The 20096-nt window shown below is 32.6% G+C and overlaps 1 protein-coding gene across 1 annotated transcript in view; it reads left to right on the forward strand.

The window, feature by feature from the left end:
- The window catches only part of LOC149425908 (uncharacterized), a 155358-nt gene extending 137519 nt beyond the window's left edge, over positions 1 to 17839 (forward strand). The window contains exons 12-14 of the mRNA XM_089643867.1: positions 2576 to 2766; positions 4764 to 4881; positions 12630 to 17839. Of these exons, the coding sequence (XP_089499993.1) occupies positions 2576 to 2766; positions 4764 to 4881; positions 12630 to 13324 (1004 nt within the window). The 3' untranslated portion in view covers positions 13325 to 17839. The remainder of the gene's footprint in view (positions 1 to 2575; positions 2767 to 4763; positions 4882 to 12629) is intronic.
- Positions 17840 to 20096: the final 2257 nt, after the last annotated feature.

Raw genomic sequence — 20096 nt, forward strand, 5'->3', positions numbered from 1 at the left:
GTCGACAAAAAATATTGTGCAGATAAAGTTAAATTTGAATAAACACCCCAACCTAAATGCCGCTGGAGTGTGTCAGGTAATTTCTTCCCACTTGTTTTGCAGACAGATCAATACTTCTTCATTTTTGTAATTTTTTTAAATGCAAAACGTTCCGTGATGATAATTACCCTCTAGAGCAGAGATTCCCAAACTTTTTTGTTCACGTAAAATAACTTGCCTAAATTTTTTTGCCGAATATTGAATTTTCCTAAACCTATTAAAGTCCTATGTGATTGTCAATTCAATCATTTCCTTTTTTCATAAGAACTTTTTTAATTTAATAGCTATATATTTTTTTTTACATTTTTACAAGAATTTGTATATTTATATATATGTATAATAGATATTGATTATATTCGTAGTCTTCCTCACTAGGAGATCCTGTGTTGAGGAGGACGAGGTTTTGAAAGTTTTCAGCGACTTCTATGAATATGAGATGTGCATAGATGGGCGCCCTTGTGAGGTATTCCATTAAATGAAACAGGATAAGGAACAGGAATTTATTTCTGTAGCTAGAAATACTTCAGTTCTTTGTTAGTGCTTATTAAGATCAGTTCTTCTTGTATGATATTTGATTCTTGATATTGATTTCTGATATCCATTTCCATAGCCAAAAGTCTGTGTGGAGTATATTTAAACGTTGAACGTAGACCAAAACGCCATTACCCTGGACATTTTTCAAAAACATGTTGACAAACTAGGAAAATTTGCGGCTTCTAATGTACAATGTTTTGCTTCAATATATTAATTCTGACAAAAAAGGCAAGGAGACTCTACTTATACAACTTAAAAAACAATTATATGAAATATAAAATTACAAATATCAAATAATTAATTTCTCAGTCTGTTATTAGTATTACGTAAACTGTGTTATTTGTGTCATTTACGGAACTCCTGAATGTTGATGACTTGATGTAAATGAGAGTCCACTCGTTTGTACCTGAAATTGAATCTCTTGGACCCTAAAATTTTTTTCTCGCTGACATGGACCCCCATAAAGCCGCTATCGACCCCGGGGGCCATATAGACCACTTTGGGAAACTCTGGTTAAGAATAAAGTTTTGAGGTTATGCATTCTAGGAAACTGGGCGGTAGATAGTTTTTTTTGTAAGAAATAAGTGGATGGTGGGAAACGGCCTATTGGATTCTTGGTGGGAACTTTGGGAACCTCTGCTTTAGAGCCCCATTATTTAGCAACGTATTTCTCTTAAACGAACTGTCAAAATGCCGATTGCGCGGTAAATATTTTCGCAAATCTTTCGATTCCAGATAAATTTCATGGTTTTGAACATATTTCAAAATTTAATATTGCTTTTGAAATCAAATTAAAGATTCTTTCAGATTTTAGAATTACAAATCGCTATATGCAATCTTTAATGTATAAAAATTCATCCTGCGTATATTAGTGCTCGAAGTTTGTCGACCGATGTCGCTGAAAATTTCAAATTTTGTTCTTATAAGTGCCAGGAATGTTTAGAGGTTTCGTTTGAATGGTAATAGAACTCGGGAACCCCCAAGGAATACCTATACGCAATATCTCTACACCGGAATGAGATACGGTGTCAAATTAAAGTCGACGTAATGTAGGTAAGTTTTTAGATTTTCACGGCCAAAAGCATTTTTGTTGTTTGTATAAGTGGCATTTCGCACTTGGACGGGCCCCAGGCTAACGTAAATACTGTGCTTTCACTTAAATTGCAGTTCCCTTGTACTGTAATACCTACAGGCTCGTAGTGGATTGTATCGCTTCCAAGTAAATAAGCACAAACTCGACAACCAACAATTACACATCTTCGGATCTACCGGATCTGCCCTGATGATGGACACTGCAACGCTGTCCGAAACGTCGGCTAAAGAAGGAGTTAGCGCAACACGGCATAACACCCCAAAAACAAACAACAAAAACGACGTAATGTAGTTTTTTAACGGTAACATTGTGGTATATAGTAGTGAGTGGCGGAAGTAGTCGGAGTCGCCTGAGAAATACTCTAGCAATAGCGATGCATTGCAGGGTACACTAGGTTTAAATATTAAAATTTTGCGCATGGTTTTTCTCGTGTTAAATGTAATTACCACTTACCACCAAAAACATACTTGATTATACAAAGGCAAAATTTTTCAGTTTTTATATTTTTTTTATATAAAAATATTTACGAAGATTTGACAAAACTTTGCAAACCTTGGCAATATTTTTCAAATGCTTAATATTGTTTCATGGAATTCTTTAGATATTTTTGGGAGCGTAAAACTTTAAATGCGAATACGAAGCGCGATGTTCTCTTTTTCTAGCACTGTTTTTAAATAGTGGTGACATATACTATTTATCGTATACCTCACTGTAATATAAAATGAGATAGCATGAGATGACTGTTATGATTCCGTGTCAGGTAGGGAGAAATCTCTCTTACAGGTGTTTGACTTCTGGTAGAAATATCTCCCAAGTTTGCTAAAGGGGTATTTGATTGAATTTACATTAAACAATCATTACATATGTTATTATGTACGAGAAAACGTGCTAATATTTGTCTCTGTTCAGGTACCCTGTCCCAGTGGAGCATGATCTTCTATGGCACCGAGGTTCCCGCCCAGACAGGGTTAGACCAGCCTCCAAGGGTTGTCTCAGACCCCCTGGAACACGTGGAACTAAGCCTAGGAGAGGGCGAGGCCGGCCAGCATAACTCTATAGAGTCGGATCGGTCCAGTTCGAGGTGGAGAGACACGCAGAAGGTAGGTTCTAAGAAAGTTATTTATGTCTTGTTATAGTGCCCTCAGAATACTGTGTTCATTCGTCCTAACTACCGACAGCCGACCGTCCTTTCCTTAAACCACACCTCTTGTTCGATACCTTCGAACATATTTTCTTAAATACGGATATGTAGAGACGTCTTTCTTTAGACCCTTATAATTAATAATAACAAGGTTTCATTCGACATGTCACGCGATGATAATAGGCTTTATAGAAATATATGTTTTAGAGGTCATTACTGCAACATTTAGATTAGATGGAACCTTGTAATTATTCTGAAGCCATGGCCCCGCGCCGAGCCAAAACTCATCGTGTGTGGGGAAACTCAGATTGCTGATATTCGGCGAGCCCAAAATCTACCTAGCCACACATATTAATTAAAGGTTTATGTAAGGCTTCATCCCAATTTAGACGGCTGAAAAGTTAGGTATTTTTGTGAATTTTTTGTATGGTTCCTATGAAAGATATTAATATAAAACTTTTCCTAAAATATCTCTTGAAATGTGTGAAAATTTTTATTTTTTTATTTTACATAATTTATCTATCCCTGGTAGCCGCATCCGCATAGTCCCTCGAAAAAAGCTATATAAGCTTCCTTGATTTTATTTCCTAGTAGATTTATCTGAAACACAAAAACCAAAAAGATTTGGTTTAGTATGGTTGTGGCTACTGACCGAACTAGAATTATGATTTTTTAATGTAAAGATAACCAAATGGTGACTGCTGAAAATCTCCGAAAATAAGCTTATTTTGAGTGATATATTGATTTTCAAAAAGTGCTCTAATATCTTCGTTACAGCTGTAACCATACATGTGGCGAATGTGTAGTATGTTCGTAAAGATCGATTCAGTAGTTCCGGAGAAAAAATCAACGAAGAAAGAAAAAAAGTGGTTTCGAGGAATCAATCAACTAATCAGCGGTGCCAGCACCATACAGGATGGCTTCCGCTTGTGCAAACAGTTCGTTTTCTTCAAGTCTGGCTTCTCTTCGACGCGTTCTGGCTGTTTGCGTATATAAAGCCGAAAGTCTTAAGAAGGGGCAGAGCAGCTAGGCTCAGGAATACCTGCTCGCTCAAGTAAAAGCATGCCGGAGAGCGTCCTCAAATAAACCCGAATTTTTTTTATGAAATTTATACACAATATTTTATAGTCTATTTTCGAAACCATCAAATAATTTTTTTTTGATTAAGTGGGATGAACCCTTAAAATGAAGTAGTAAGAAATAATTTATATATGTAGGTACCTAACATCCAGAATAAAATCACGTCCGTTTGAAGAGGCCATACTTTCCGACTCAAGGGTCTGAATCTGAATTCATTCCAAATGGATTTTGGATCGTTGATCGCACACTCATAGCGGCCGGTGAGTCATTGAAGCGGGAATTTCTCACATATAGCTAGTTGATCAGGTCGGTGGAATTTTGGATTCACCGAAAATCAAGCCGAGCCTGCCGAGCAAGGCAGTCATCTGAGTTTCCCCACACAAGATGAGACTTGGCTCAGCGTGGGTCTATTTGGGTCGTTAGCTCTGTCGTGTGTATCAAGCTTAACGGCTTTTTTATTTGAATATCCTGAACCAGTGGAATTACGGCATCCTCATTTGGAGAATGTTTTGAGGCTGGAAGAAGTGCGAAGGGTTGAAAATGAGAAAGAAGTAGGTTGGGAAGTACTTTGATGATGGGTGAAAGTATTATGGCGACTACCTCCTTCGCAGAGCTGTAAGGCACTTGAATCTGGACCCAGAGATCGCGTGTTTAAATACCTCGATCTAAAGTGGAGGATTCTCTCTGAACTGCCCTGAAAGGAAACCGAAATTCTAAATCCCCACTGCAGCCCCACGTACACATGGGTCCCTTTCACATAAAAAAGTTATTAAACTCGTTTTGGTTTATGGTCCAACCCGTATTCTTAAAACTTTCGTTGATTGTTACAAAGCATCTAGGTTTGTTTTCTTCTTTTGACACTACCGATTTCTACAGATTCGTGAGGATGGAAAACTAGAGCTTCTGCCTGGACTGCCATCGGCCAACGCGGAAGAAACCTCCGCCACTTCTGGTTGTCTCAGTTTTGTTGCCACGGAACCTCAACACTGTATAGGTTTGTGCTTATTTCTTCTCGTATTGTTATACTCCCTGAATAGTCAATGTGCTACAACCATCCCGACAAGGCCTACCAAAAGAAGGCAAACAAAAAATGTAAAAAACAAATATAATGTAACAGAAGTAGAAGAAATCACACCGGAAACAGCTTCCAATGATAATCATACACAAAGTTCATTAATTGGTATTAATAAAAGTGCCACACTTTTAGATTTGCTAGAAGATCAAAGTGATGTAATTAACCTCGCTTCTGGTAATTGTGCAGTGAGTCAGAAGCGAGGTATCTCATTATATATCTACCATTTAGTTAAGGATATATATTGGATTATTTACAGTGATAGGGCTTACATTTGCTATTTGGATGGTTCTAACGAGCCTCGAATTAAAATAATGGTCAGTATTAAATTAGATTTCACACTTAATGATAATGTTATATACGACGAAGAAAAATGTAACGTTTTTAAACAGTTTCTCTCGCGTACATCGATTAGTTCATTTTATATTATGAATCAAATGAATCAGAATCCATCCGTTTACGGGGGTTTTCACTTTCCTCGGGCTTCAATTGGATTGGATTTTTGCAAATTGAGCGGAAATCGTTCATTAAAAAGATTTGAAGACGTACTTAATGGATCGTCGTGCGATTACCGCACTCCGCCGAGTTGTGGATTCGGCTAACCCAATAATCTGGATATTCAATTACACCACTTAATATACCATTTAATAATATTATGTATTGTGATTTGTGATCGAGGTATGTTTTGTACTTTTAGTTAGACAATTTTCAAATTGTGGTTGATACTAGAAATGTACTTTAATGCATTGATTGAAGAATAGCAGTACCAAGCGAACAGAATGTTGAACACCTCTTTCAAATCAAGGCTTTTCTGTAATTTTTGTCGCAGTAACGATAAATTCTGATATTGAATCACCATTTTCTGTCATCACAGTTCTAAGATTTTCTAAGGGTCTAGTATTAACCAGTTTAGTTAATTTTTAACACCTTTCCATTGTTTGCGTAATTCTAACTAATGAAAATATTAGGTAATGTATCTCCAATGTTTTAGGAACTTTACAAATATCATTTTGTATTGCATCGTTACTCATTTACCTCAATAACAGATAAATGAAAAATGTTTATTGGCCTCAATTATTAAACCTCAAAGATCCTTCAATTAAAATTACTGAAAATCCGACAATTCTAAGATATTCTTTAGTTTTCTTGTAAATTTGTTTCGAAAAATAGCCAGGTTCGTTTCTACAGATTTTATTCTAGATTCTCGATGGTTAACACATTACTGTTTCGTGTTACCTTCCATACTGAAGAATTTACATTACTGTCACCTTGCGGACACTGAAGATTCCTGTTTATATTATTTACGTTATATTATAAGCTACACAATACGGAAAAGGTACGATAATTAAATTGTGCCGATTTCTTCTTTGTTTTCCTTCGCGTCTCCAGCGAAAATACTACCACAAATCAAATGTTTGTGATAACATGAAACATTGGGTTAGGACCACAATATTTTTTATTTTCCACGACTGATGGAAAAAAAAGGTTGTGACCCCGACCCAATGTTTTTTTTTGTCCAATGTTTTGAAAACATTTGGTCGCTGGAGATCCGTATATATGTATTATTTAATGTTTTTATTCCAGTGTTGTTTTATTGAGTCACATGCTATTATTACATTGAGCTATACATTTTGAAATAATATAATTTTTTAAATTAATGTTACATGTATGATTTCAGCTCCTATTGCATATAGTAAGAAAGTCTGAATATCTCTTGCATATGGTTTATGGTATATTTATACCGTTGATATTAAATAAATAATGAGGCACGACAAAACCAATTACGTGAATATGTTGAACTCAAGTATGTATATTATCTATCAAGGATATGGGGTGAAATCATTCGTGTTAAACATTAATTTTTTTGATTTTGGAATTATATATGTTAACTTTATTTAGGTACCTAATTCAGGATATTTTTTTTATATTTGAACTATATTTTACTCAACATTTATATTTTTATATTTTATTCAACATTGATGTTATTTTGCTACGGTGAAATAGCATTCATAAATTGTATAGTTACATTTTAATATTTATTGTTAAACTTCATAGGATTTATTTTAATATCAAATACTTCATGAAATAGACAAAACATTGACTCACACTTCTGAAATAAGAAACCAACATGTTTTTTTTTCAAAATAAGATTTAATTAATTTAATTAAAATCTGTAACCCTTACTGAGAAGGTTTATTGCTTAAGATCATGTTTCTATCAAACGAAGCATTTAAAAAACCCATCAAACATATTTTTATTATTATTATTATAGTTTTTCATGAAGAATGAAATGTTATAATTTATAAAGTACCTACTTATGTCATCATCTACCGAAGATTTGAGTAGCACCCTGTATATATAATATTAAATGTAAAGTGCCAATTTATCGTCTATCCATAGACAATACTTAATTAAACTTAAGCGTAATTTAGTTTTCGTTCGTCATAAGAACAAGGGAGAAAATGCCAAATTTTATACTTAGTACCTTCTCTCGCACAAACTACAGAACCTTAAATATAACTTAATAACTATTAATACTTTAACGGCAATTTTAACTACCAGAATTGCATTAGTTAACGCAAACTTAAGGGACGTCGCTTAAAATGTCAAGTGCAATTAAATTACTTAATACGAACATCACAGAAATATCGCACATTTATTTATGATAATTTAATCACTAATTGGAACCATCAATTCGATTTATTTTGTCATCATTCTTTCCAATGTTTTCGTTTTGTTTTGAAACGTGTGGTTCTTTCGAGATGTCTTTTTAATAACTCTATTTCATAATTCACACCAAATTAAATTTTATGCACGATTTTATGATATTATTTTATTTGTAATGATTGCACGAAGTTTATTTAAACTTTCAATTGCTTGGCTATCTCATGTGCTGAAAGAAAATCAAGATCTCGGGTTCATCTTTCCTATTTATGTATTTACATTATTCTGTGAATTTCGCAAGTCAATTCCTCCGCTCTAGCGGAACTATCGTCAGTTTCCAACTTAAAGGAGACCAATAAATCATTGTCAAAGTTTAAAAGTTTCCCAGGAAATTGGAAGTACGCAGACAACAGATAGCAGTTTTTGCTATTTCAATAATACATCGGCACCGCCGACATAACTGGCGAATTTGTATTTCTCTCGTGGCATTTGCTTGCCTATTTACTAGAAAAAGGCATAGGTTATTTATTACCACATGTTCTTTCCAAATTGTGTTGTTTTGGCATAGTGTTTGAAACAAACTAGTTATGTAAATGTAAAAAAAATCATAATACAATCACGCGTTAAAATAACTGTATGTTCCTAAATTGTATCATCGTATTTTATTCTTTCCTATGTATATTTTGTGGTTATTGTCTAGATTATATTTGAAAGATTATTTAAATGAAGCATATAATTTCCTATTTAGAATTTACATATTTTATTTTTTTCTATGGTTGATCTTTAATGTAATATTATATTTAGACATTATGTTTGTATATTCTTGAAACTGTTCGTTATTTCTTTACATGATATATAATGTAACCTTTTATGAATAAGTAAATTTAAATACATATCTTTTACCAATAATGATAGTTAGCATACATAATTAACTATATGTGAATATAACAAATAAGTTACAAAGGCGGTATGTCAAGTTAGTCATTGTAGAAGTTAATTCGGGAATACATACTCGAACTTGGGGATTGTCCAGAAGCGAAAGAGCAATAATTGAATCATTTGATTGTTAACTCTAAAAATAACCAACGTAATTATGTAATAAAATTTTAGTAGAATTCTTCTTGTATCTGTATTTTTCTTATTTTGCTGATGTTGACACTTAGTTCGTAAAAAAACGTTAAAAAGTTTATTTCAGTCAAATTTGTAAAAATACTCGCTAATTTTTTAACAAACTGCCACTAAACCAGTTCTTTGATATAATTTAACATAGAAATACATTTCTTCTTATTGTAATGTGCTCTTTTGCTTCAGAACGAGGATAGATAGTCAAATACAAACGATATAATATATATATGAAACAAACGGAATTATAAAATGTCAACGGCTTTGCACTTTTGATGTTTCACTTTATGATTTGTGATATTATATAAATACTTAGATAATGTTAATAGATTGGTGGAAGAACATAATATCACAGGCACAACAGTCAGTGTGCTAGCAAGATCAACATCATGTTTCCTTGTACTTATTTCCTTGCATTGTATCTAGGTGAGTTTTGTAGCCGCAAGCCAATTGTTGAAGTAAAATAATGTGACTTGTATTTTGGATTATTATTATGTTATCATATTCTTCTAATGAGTGATTCTTATATTTGGAAACAGTATTTGAACACAGTTACTTGTGCTTTTACAATAGATTCGTTTTTAAATCTTTGCCACAATGTTTTAAACCAGACATCACCATAAAGTTCTTGTGTAATCTTATTTCCTGTCTTGCAATGTAATGCTCCATGTTATTGTGTAAAGCAAAACCTTCTGTAAATCATGTTAGTATCAAAATTTAACGTCTGGTTTTCGAATTGAAGTAAAACGGTCGCAATTATCTACTGTAAGTAATTGATATTTGTATATATTTAAAAACTATAACCTACGAAAGACTTAAATAATACAATAAACTGTGAAATGTTTTAATACATAATATAATCGTTGTGTTTCATTGTGTTATAACCTATTTATTTACTCTATTCTATAAATTTGTGTTAACTTTTTATTCAATGAGCAGCTATTTTATATCTACATACTATATACAATAATGGTTAACAACCTAATAATATAAATATACTAGACTCAATCAAAATTCCATTACATAATATATATTTTTTTAATTTCATAAGACACTTTTTTTTTTCTTCATTTTTTTACTAAATAATTAAGGAATATACTACGATTACCACTGCTATTATTAACAAAGACTTTTCATATTAAGTGAAAAAATGGCTTCTTAAAAACGTATTAAATTGAGAATTATATATAAAAATTTAAATCGTATTTTTTATGGCTTTATATAATTTATTTGGGTTAGTTGCTTAACATGGTACGTAGGGGAAATATTATAAAGCATAGAAAGTAGTATTATACGTAGGAAAATAATACACTGTGCCTGCAGTAATAAAAAATTCTCACTGCCGGCTTTCGTGATACCAAGAACTGATACATAAAACTGAGATGTTAATAATTCAAAACATTAAAAATTGTGGGTTAGTTATAAATATATCTCCTTAAATTTGACATAAATTAACACGGTTCAAAGTTCGTTATTGTTGTTTTCCCATGTTCATAAAAAAATTTTAAGGCGTAGCACTACGAAGTACCTAATACAAAAAACAACGGTTTTTGCTTTGAAAATGTGATCACTTAGAATTATTTTGGATGCTTTAATTGTAGAACACAACTTTGCCTTTAAAACATTTCAGCATTCATCAGCATTTTTTTGTTTTCATTTTTTAAAGAAAAAAAATTAAGTATCGGGATTATAAAAATTGCTTTGAAGTTCAAAATCTCCTACTTACGAACCCTTTTTCGATTATGTTATTTTTTTTAATGTGGCAATTTGAGTTCTTTAGAAAATTCTCGTAAAATATTTAAATATTTGTGTATGTACTTCGCAAAATATAATAAACACACACTTTTTGGGATATGTTTTTCTTGCATAAATAAAAACCGGCGGCTGGTGTTGAGCGGGAATTTAAACCTTATCGCCATCCACATAAGGAGTAAAATGCTAAATGAAGTGGTGCATCGCCGTAAGGTTTACACAGCTTCCTATTGAGTTTTTAATATTTTGTTCTGCGCTGCTTTTTACCTTATCGCATTACTCGTTGCGTGACAGCTTGTTGAGCTTCGAAGCCAATATTAAACTTTTTTCGATAACAGTTTCGATAGCGGAAGCGGCTACCACACAACTACCAAATTTAAAAGAAATTAGCAGAACTTAATATTAATTTATGTTTATTTGCATTTAATTTTAACTTATAAAAAATGTATGGATTTTTAGTATTTTACTGACCGGGTATCGGAACTCCTGTCACATTGGACGTCACCATTTTTTGACGTTTTTCCCGTTTCATATTCCGGTCCGTTTTAATCGCCGTTGTTCGCCGTTGATATCCGTTGTTCGTTGACGGCTGCAAAATTGAATAAAACACTGACGCAGGCCGTTAACGTTAACGGGCTGATATTTGAAGTGGCAAATGAATTCGAGCGTCGATTTGTGTCAATGTCAATTCTGAAAGGCATTCACCAATTAGGCCTCCGTTTTCTCGTTTGTATGTAGTAACATCATTGGGTCGAAGTTTGTACAGCTTTTTCGTATTTCTTGGTACTGCGAAAGTCGTCTCAGATGGTTCGGTGTATCTGCTTGTCGTATCTGTCTCTTGTTTTGTATTCTGAGTTAACAGGTGGAGGTCTCTGCTAGAAACAAGCAACTTCTTGCACCGAGTTTGCTCCGGACTCCGGAAGATCGGCCGAGATCAGACGAACTTTAACCGAACGATTAAGATTGTTCTCGAAGTCTGAATTGAGCGATTGTTTCCTAAGAAACTACCTGTACTGCGGTACTGCGAAAGTCGTCTCAGATGGTTCGGTGTATCTGCTTGTCGTATCTGTCTCTTGTTTTGTATTCTGAGTTAACAGGTGGAGGTCTCTGCTAGAAACAAGCAACTTCTTGCACCGAGTTTGCTCCGGACTCCGGAAGATCGGCCGAGATCAGACGAACTTTAACCGAACGATTAAGATTGTTCTCGAAGTCTGAATTGAGCGATTGTTTCCTAAGAAACTACCGACAGACCATAGAGCTTAAGAGATGAAATAAGATGAAAAGATTGAGAATGAGTTCTTCTACAAGAGGTGGGGTGAGTGTATTTGTATACCCCACTCATTCTATTCAATTTCTGTTTTGCTTCTGTGCTTGTGCGGTGTGTTGATTTAATTTTAACATCACTAGATTTTTCAATTATATCTACTTCCAAATAAATATTTCTTTTAATTTTCTTCTCTTTCTGTGCTTTTTTGATTTGCTTTCTTCTTTTGCTTATCTGAGTTTTTATTTAATTTTTGTAAACTTTCTTCTTTATCGTGATTATAGAATCAAAAACGGTATGTGTGTGAAACTTTATAATATTCTTTTTATATTAGGTATATTATAATTATGCTTTTTTATGGTGTTTGTTTTTTTACTTTCATATAATTTTGTACAATATTCCTTCTTTTTAAAAATTAAGTTTTATGTGTAGCTTTAGTGTGATCGTTTGTTTTTGCAACACTTCTTCTTTGTTGATATTTTCTAGTAACGTGATTTGTATAAAGGGCTTATATGCGTTTTTACGCACTGACAAAGTGGCCCGAGAAAGTTGTGATTTCAATCGTGCGTACCTTTATGAATGCGTTGAATCCCAACGCACTAAATTTAATGTTTTTTAGCGCTCTTGTAATTAAAGCAATTGCTCTATAACACAAATTTTTGAAAATATTGGATTATTCATAAAAAGACGAGGATGAAAACTTGATTAGAAAAAAATAAATACATAAAATATTATAATCATAGCCAATGCATAATGCGTGTTTAACTTTTGAGTGAGCTTTTTGCATTTTGATTATTAACACCGTAAAAATGCCAAAAATTTATTTACTTTTCCAATGTGTTTTCATATATTGTTTTTTTCCCTACAGAGTGTCACCAGGCTTTCTTCCTCTTCAAAGGCCAGTGCTACAGCAAATGTCCTGACAAAACTTTCGCTAGCCGATCGTTCTTCGAGAAGCACATCCGACCCAAACCCAAGGAAACCTTCACTAAATTCGATAGCATCGAAGCTTTATCGTCATCCCTCAAGCGTTCTACGAAAGCTCACGATAAGTTTGATATGCTGCACTATGTGAAGAAGAATCCGTTTTATCGTAATGTGATGAAACCGCAGCCTCCAAAGATCTGTGTAGACTGCCATTACTCTTGTTTAACTTGCTCTGGGCCTTACAACTATCAGTGCGTCAGTTGTCCGGACGATGCTCGCCTTGTTAACTTGACAAAGGGTACATCTAAGGTTGAAGACAGTTATTGCTATCCAATCCAAGTTCTGCCTCAAATTGAGAGCGCTTCTTGGCTGTTTAGACTCTATGTCATCTTCGCTATTATCCTGACGCTCGTTCTTGGAGTGATACTTTACTTTATATTGTCTTGTTTGTTGGGTAAACTCGGTGTGGGTGGATGTTGCCCGTGGGGAGGAAAGGAGTCTGGCAGCGTGAGTTACAATAGGTTAAGTAATTCTGAACACTATTCCGGGCATCACAAGAACGCTGACATTGTCAAAGAGATACACAGCGCCATCTATGACGGAAGTGATTCAGACAGTAGTGGTTCTGATCAATGATTCGACCTTAATCTTTAAATATGTGTTGTTAACCAAATCTATTTTCTTTACACGTAGCAGTGAAATTCTCTAAGTTAACCCTTTCATCACCGCACTTTTGTTTCCACATATAGACCATTTTCTTTGCTTTATATATTTATGAAAATTATTGGTTAGTTTTTTTGCTCACTAATTTAATTTCTTTTTCTAATTTCATTTATATTATTTTAGTCCTCAGAGGATTATTTTATATCATCAAGGAAAAAACCTACCATGCAAACAATTCCTTAATTTAAAAAAAATACATTACTCAAATATAAAGATAATATAAAAAAATAATGATTACCAATCCAAGAAAAAAAAATCGTTAAGTGATGGAACGTTGTGGCTCGAATAAAGATTGCAACCAGCAGAAAATATAGATCCTTCACAGTTAGTAATACACAAAACACGGGCGATTTGTTGCACAAAATCAAGAGATATTAATTTCTTTCATGTTCCTGAGGAAGAGCTCTGGTATTGAAAGGGTTAACTCGACTGTTTAATGAATCTACTGGTTGTATACATCACATTGCAAAAAAATCAAATAATTTGTGTTTTTCAATTTTTAAATAACGACCTTAAAGTTTATTTTTAAATGTGTTTGTTAGCAAAATTTGTTTTCTTTGTAACTTGCGAAATTGCGATTTTTTTTATCTATCCTTTTGATCGTTTTTTCTCGGTGAAAAAAACTCCGATTGTATTAAAGCTACCCGGACTCAAAGCTTTGATAACTTCTAATTTAATAAACCTGTTTTACGATAATAACCGTATTATGCCTTCGCTCAACACGCGACATTGACAAATATATTATTTTTAACATTATTTACCATAAATATATTTGTACAAACAAAAATGTGAAAGATGTGTTAGTTACTCGGTGGTTTTAGGGGTTTTTCTTTCAGTGACCAATCGACAAAACTTAAATTAAGACGTTTGCAATTTGACATAAATCTTTGTTTTTCCTTATTCAATTTTTGTCAGACATTGGGTACCTATGTTTTTGATATTGTACATTGTAAAGCATTAGATATAATATTGTTTCTTAATAATAAAAATAACTACTTCATTATGATCGCTCAATTACTGTTTTAATAGGGTTTAAGTGAATGTCAATTGAAATTAAGGTATGTGTTTACATGCTTTGTGCCTTATTAGTTAGTGCTCTTCGCAATAATAAATTTAATACGTAAGCATATTTATAAATTAGTATGTAAGGTTTGTGATTTAATTAGATAAAATGCAGGATCCTAGGAAGGGGAGGTTGAATCTCTTGACTAAAATAGCAACGAAAAAATCATGTAATTTTATGGTTTCATTCTGAGTTTGATGGTTTCATTCTGAATTTGATGGTTTTATTCTAAATTTTATGGTTTCATTCTGAATTTTATGGTTTCATTCTGAATTTTATGGTTTCATTCTGAATTTGAAATCAAATGTTGGATATTTTACCAGTACATATTTCTTATATATTTAAGTGCGAACTTACCAATTCTAACTTCAAACTACCTCTTATTTATATAATTTACATAAAATTGATAAAAAATAAAAACAAAAAATATTATTACATGTCAGATTTATTTCAAAATATTTATTTTCATTTTCGATTCGAATTCATTATTTCATAACTTCACGTCGTTTGTATTTATTTTAAAACATTTCTTTATCAAGTAGGTATTTTCCTTACAAAATATTAAAGTGATTGTAATGAACAAACTACAGAAGTTTACAAACTTAAAAAACTTTACAAAGTTGTGTCTAGTTACCGTTAACAAGCGTATAATCTAAAACGAACAAAATACAATTTACAAAACCATTAAAAATAACACCAATTCTATATATTAAGAATGTAAAGTCATTTAGTCAGTAAGTTTTATTGTTATTTATTTTTTGTTAAGGGTTTTGTTTTATTTTCTCTTGTGACCAACGAAAATGCAAATTGGTTACTTAAATATGACTTGGTGATGGTTCTTCGCAGTGTTTTGAGTTTGACCCAAGTTTTTTTTATATAAATTTAACTAAGGATGGGTTGTTTCAAAGAATTTGAATAATTCATCAAATTTCAAAGTTGATTTTCAAGTTCTGTGAAGGTTTTATTAAAGTTCTGTTATTATTGAAGTTTAGTGAAGCAACTGGCCAGTGATTTTATAATAATATAACTTGAATAGAACCTCCAAAGAACTTGTAAATCTATTTAGAAATTTGATTAATTGTTCAAATTCTGTGAATTAACAATTAATTAATTAATTAACCCATCCTTAACCACCATTCCAAATGTGTTTGTTTCTTTGTTTGAATGGTAATATATTTAAGTTTAGGTAGGTATGTAAGTTAGCTATTTTTAATACTAGACCAATGTGTATTAAGTAGGTAGTTCTGAAAGGCTTTTGCCTTAGAAACTGAAATTACCACACGAAAACTATGCTGTTTTATGTAACGAACGACAACATTTTTAATTTAATCAACTATTTTTAATTTTAAACCTTTTGCTTTTATTTACACCATATTCTATGTAACTTACTTAACACAACCATTACCTTTGATACTTCATTGGTTCTTGAAGTAAGAACCAGTGTTCTATGATACCTCCAATCCGGGAATATTTTGAGAATTTTAATGTAGTAGTATAAAAGGTGAGCGGTAAACGCTTACATACCTTTACAGATCATGCACTTAATATAGCCAAAGCAATATCAATCAAAATTGTGATTCTAGATGTTTTTTTTTCTCCAGCGTAATACTTATTTTAAACTCCCTCTAATATCGTTTTAAATTACGGTAATAAAACTATACAAAAAATACCACACAAAATAATATAATATCGCATTTTTTTAATCAATAATAATTTTTTATTAACCAATTTTTTTTGGTAAAAGAAATAAAATATTTTGTTTATTTTTCATTCGATAATATTTTAATAGTTAGAATAAAATGATTTTGTTTTTAATACCACTTTATTGTATTTATTTTCATTATATAAAATCATTCGGTTATGGTTCACCCTGAACCTCCATCGGGGCTATATAAAAACACATAAATCAATAAACGATACAACTTCATGCCTGATGCTTGGAAAAAGGAAAACACAGTTATTCTTCATACATTGACCACTAATTGGTTTCATCAATTAGGTAGAAAGGAGAGTGAACTTTTACTACACAAAAAAAAATGAAATCAAACACAAACCAAAAACAACAACCAACAAAAAAAACCATGTAAAAGATACCTTTATGTTCTAATCTTTATCATTATGTGTATATATGTACCTAGCTAGTACTTTTGCTACCCAAGCAGCAGTTAATCTTATGTTTAATTGGATATTTTATTTTATTCTATTTCTTCTCTTTGTTATTCATATTTATACAAAATATGTTAGTAGGCACCAGTTAAAAGTAAATATATCTATTATTTCATTATTATTTTAATACTATACTTATCAAACAACTAATCAAAATTTTAATACTCATCCTAATTTGACTGTCCTAAAGCGGGAATCCTCCTAGTTGGGCACTCAAAACATTTCTTATATAATGTATATAAATGTATAATCTTTGACTTAATAAAAAAATATATATATACATATATAAATAAAGTGGTATGAAAAACAAAGTTATTTTATTCTAATTATTGTAATTATTTATATCCACAAAGTGTTTGGTACATGTGAAAATTTTAATTATATTTTAGATAATAAATAGCATCACAAAATAAATCTCAACTATTTAACCTCGTCATGTTTAGTGGTTATTTTACCAATGTGTGTGTAAATAACCTGTTTGCTAACAAATCGATCCAATGTAGGTATACTATGTTAATTGCTGCTTGACGTTAATAATAAATTTATGATACGAGGATTCATCGAATCCATTTTGTTTTCTTTGTTCAATATTCTGTAATGCTGATTTATCATGTCTGGAGCCATTTTGGAGGTTTGGGTTCATTGGGTTGCGTAAAATTTATGAATATGAAAAATGTATGTAATGTTGATAAAGCAAAACTTTTTTCGGTCGTAATGATGTCAATTACAATTTTTTCTGTTGCATTTTACACTCCTATTAAGATTTTCATAATAAAAATTAAAAGAATTACAATTATTAATTAGAAATAATGAAAGTGGCATATTGTTTACAGCCTTTAATAGATTGAAAGCCTTTTTGCTTGGGAAAATGCAAACAACGTCGCCGTAAAAAAGCACCACTTTATTCTTTAAACTTAAAAAAAAATTCTTAAGTGTTTTCTTTCTTTATAATATTATTCGTAAAAGTCAAAGTGTAGATTTAGTTATGAAATGTATAATTTTAAGTTTTTTCTGTTAACTCATTTAAAAACCCTTTTTGTAAGTTTTAAGTACGTCTTGCATTTATATCGGATATGATATGATGCGTTTGTTTTTAATTGAATGATATGTCAATGAACCTAGAAAGCTAAATGAATTGTGATTAGGTTAGTCTGTTCCTGTATATAGGTGTTTTAATCAATAAAGAACTTTGAATACAGCATTTTTTTTATTATTTTAAGTTAAAAGAAATATACATATTCACTTTCTTATATTAGAAGTACAAATTAAAATAAAAATCTAAAAATTATGATGTAAAATTAATTGGATTAGCGACTCATCATTCATGTTAAATAAAATAGGAAAAACGCTACGGGAAGTCCTGAGGTAAATAATTCCCCTCAGGGCCTATGTCATCTTTGGGGATGCTGTGTGATAAGTCTTTTTAGGAAAGGAAGGGGAGGAAGTTCTGGGAAGGAAAAACCGGCACATTTTTTTATTTTTATTTTGGCTTGAACTTCGAAAATAATTCAAACAAACAACTTTGAAAATAATGGAGGTGCAAAAGAGCTACAAACCACACGCTTTGGGGTTATCGTGCTTCTGTAGGGGTTCGTTCAAAAAGGACGAGTGTGTTTGCACAAGGACCAGTTACCGCAGCGGGACCATCGGGTGGGACCCAAACGCGATGTCAACTCGGCCACCGACCGGTCATATTTAAGGGAAGGTATGCTAAGCGTCTGCAGGTTCGAACCACCCTGACAAAAGTAGGCACTCGAGGGGTCTTCAGCCGGGCGTCAGTTCCTCGTACAGGGGAATCCCCGTTCCCCGTAGTATCTCACATTGGAAAATGGATAAGAAATTTTATTATGTACCATGTTTTCTTTTTTTTACTTGTACACACGTAATGCACGCTTATTGTTCATGGTTGTTTTACACGAGTTATTCAAGTAATTGTAACATTTTTATTTTAACATTAATTCCACAAAGGAGGCCCGGATGACAACAATTTTTGTCAACTTGGAGATGCAGTATAAACGGAGTGAACACAGATCGTAAAGAGATCCATGTAAGAGAGAGGAAACACAGAGACTAGCAAGACGTTGCTGCATAGAAGTCGTAGAAAGGATTAATTTGCATGTAATAGATGTCAACCATTTACAAATGTTGGGAGCGCGTTTGGTTTGTTCCCCGACTGCACCAGTGCCGAAGGGATCAATGATACAAATTCCTCGTAGTATTTTCCATTGAAATGCTGGGAGAATAAGTAGAGCATTTCCACCTGACGCCTTTGCTCTAAAAATTGCAATTCATTTGTTAAGATAATGGAATCTATCAGCCTGTTTCTTCACAGTTTCCGTCGAGGTTTTTTTTTTAACTAGTTTGTCTGGGTCAATAATTAAAGCTATTTCAACAAGTCAGTGTCATAAATTTATTATCAATGATTATTGTATAAAAAATATTGTTGGGGGTGAAGGTGGTACAGTCGGTTTTGCACGCGGGCGTTCTGGCGGTTGGCGGCGGGCCTGGTTTCATTCCAAATGACCATCAAGTGTTCGGGAACGGACGGTTGTTGTAAAACGACTAAATGAAGCTTTTCCTAAAGCTTTGTCCAAGAAAGGCCAGCCGCCATAGACAGCGTGATATACGAGAACTGCGGAAAGCCCGTATTAGAAGGCGTTCCCTTTGTATCCAGATTATTCTAACGTACCAGAACCGAGCTGCGGTAGGCATCTACTGACATAGATTCATGCTGCCCAAAGCGCTGTTTTATAATAAATCCAGCTAAATAAAATAGAAATATATATATTTCCCATTATCAAATAGTTATTTTTAATAAATCAACCCGCAGAAAACCAATCTATTTTCAATTTTCGACCTACACGGAGAAAACTAACTTTTAATAAATATTGCTAATTTATTTTAAATATCATCAAAGTATTCGTTATCCTGTTAAAAACGGGACTGCAGGACTTTAACGAATAAAATGATTTGTTTCATGTTAAAATTTTAGTAAAAAAGAAATGTCCTTATGTCCAACACGCGTTCATTAGAATCATTATATTTACGCATCTTGTCATTATATATTAACACGTCAAACTCAGATACATGAACACGTGTTCCGATCTATTCGGAAAGTTCTTTTTTATGAAAAAACATTTTATTAGGAAATGGCCAGCTGTCCCGTTTTTAACAGGATTTTAATATTAATTTTTCTCCATGTAGATGCGCGGAAAATCTTATTATCTCTTGTGCCGGCTAGTAACCAATTTTAAAAAAATTGTTTGACTTAGGATTGAACCTTCTTCCCCAGGAACTGGAGTCAACCGTGCTAACAACTCCGCCAAATCCTGGCGACATTTATTTCGGATATTAACTGCTGTAACATCATCTAATTTTTAAAGAAATGCTTATACGTCCTCGTGTGCATTCGTGATTGCCACCAAAAGTTTATAGAATTCATTTTCTATCTGCCGA

Source organism: Hesperophylax consimilis, chromosome 2 (genome assembly GCF_061612785.1).
Source record: "Hesperophylax consimilis isolate HC1 chromosome 2, BYU_Hcon_1.0, whole genome shotgun sequence".
Taxonomy (NCBI): domain Eukaryota; kingdom Metazoa; phylum Arthropoda; class Insecta; order Trichoptera; family Limnephilidae; genus Hesperophylax; species Hesperophylax consimilis.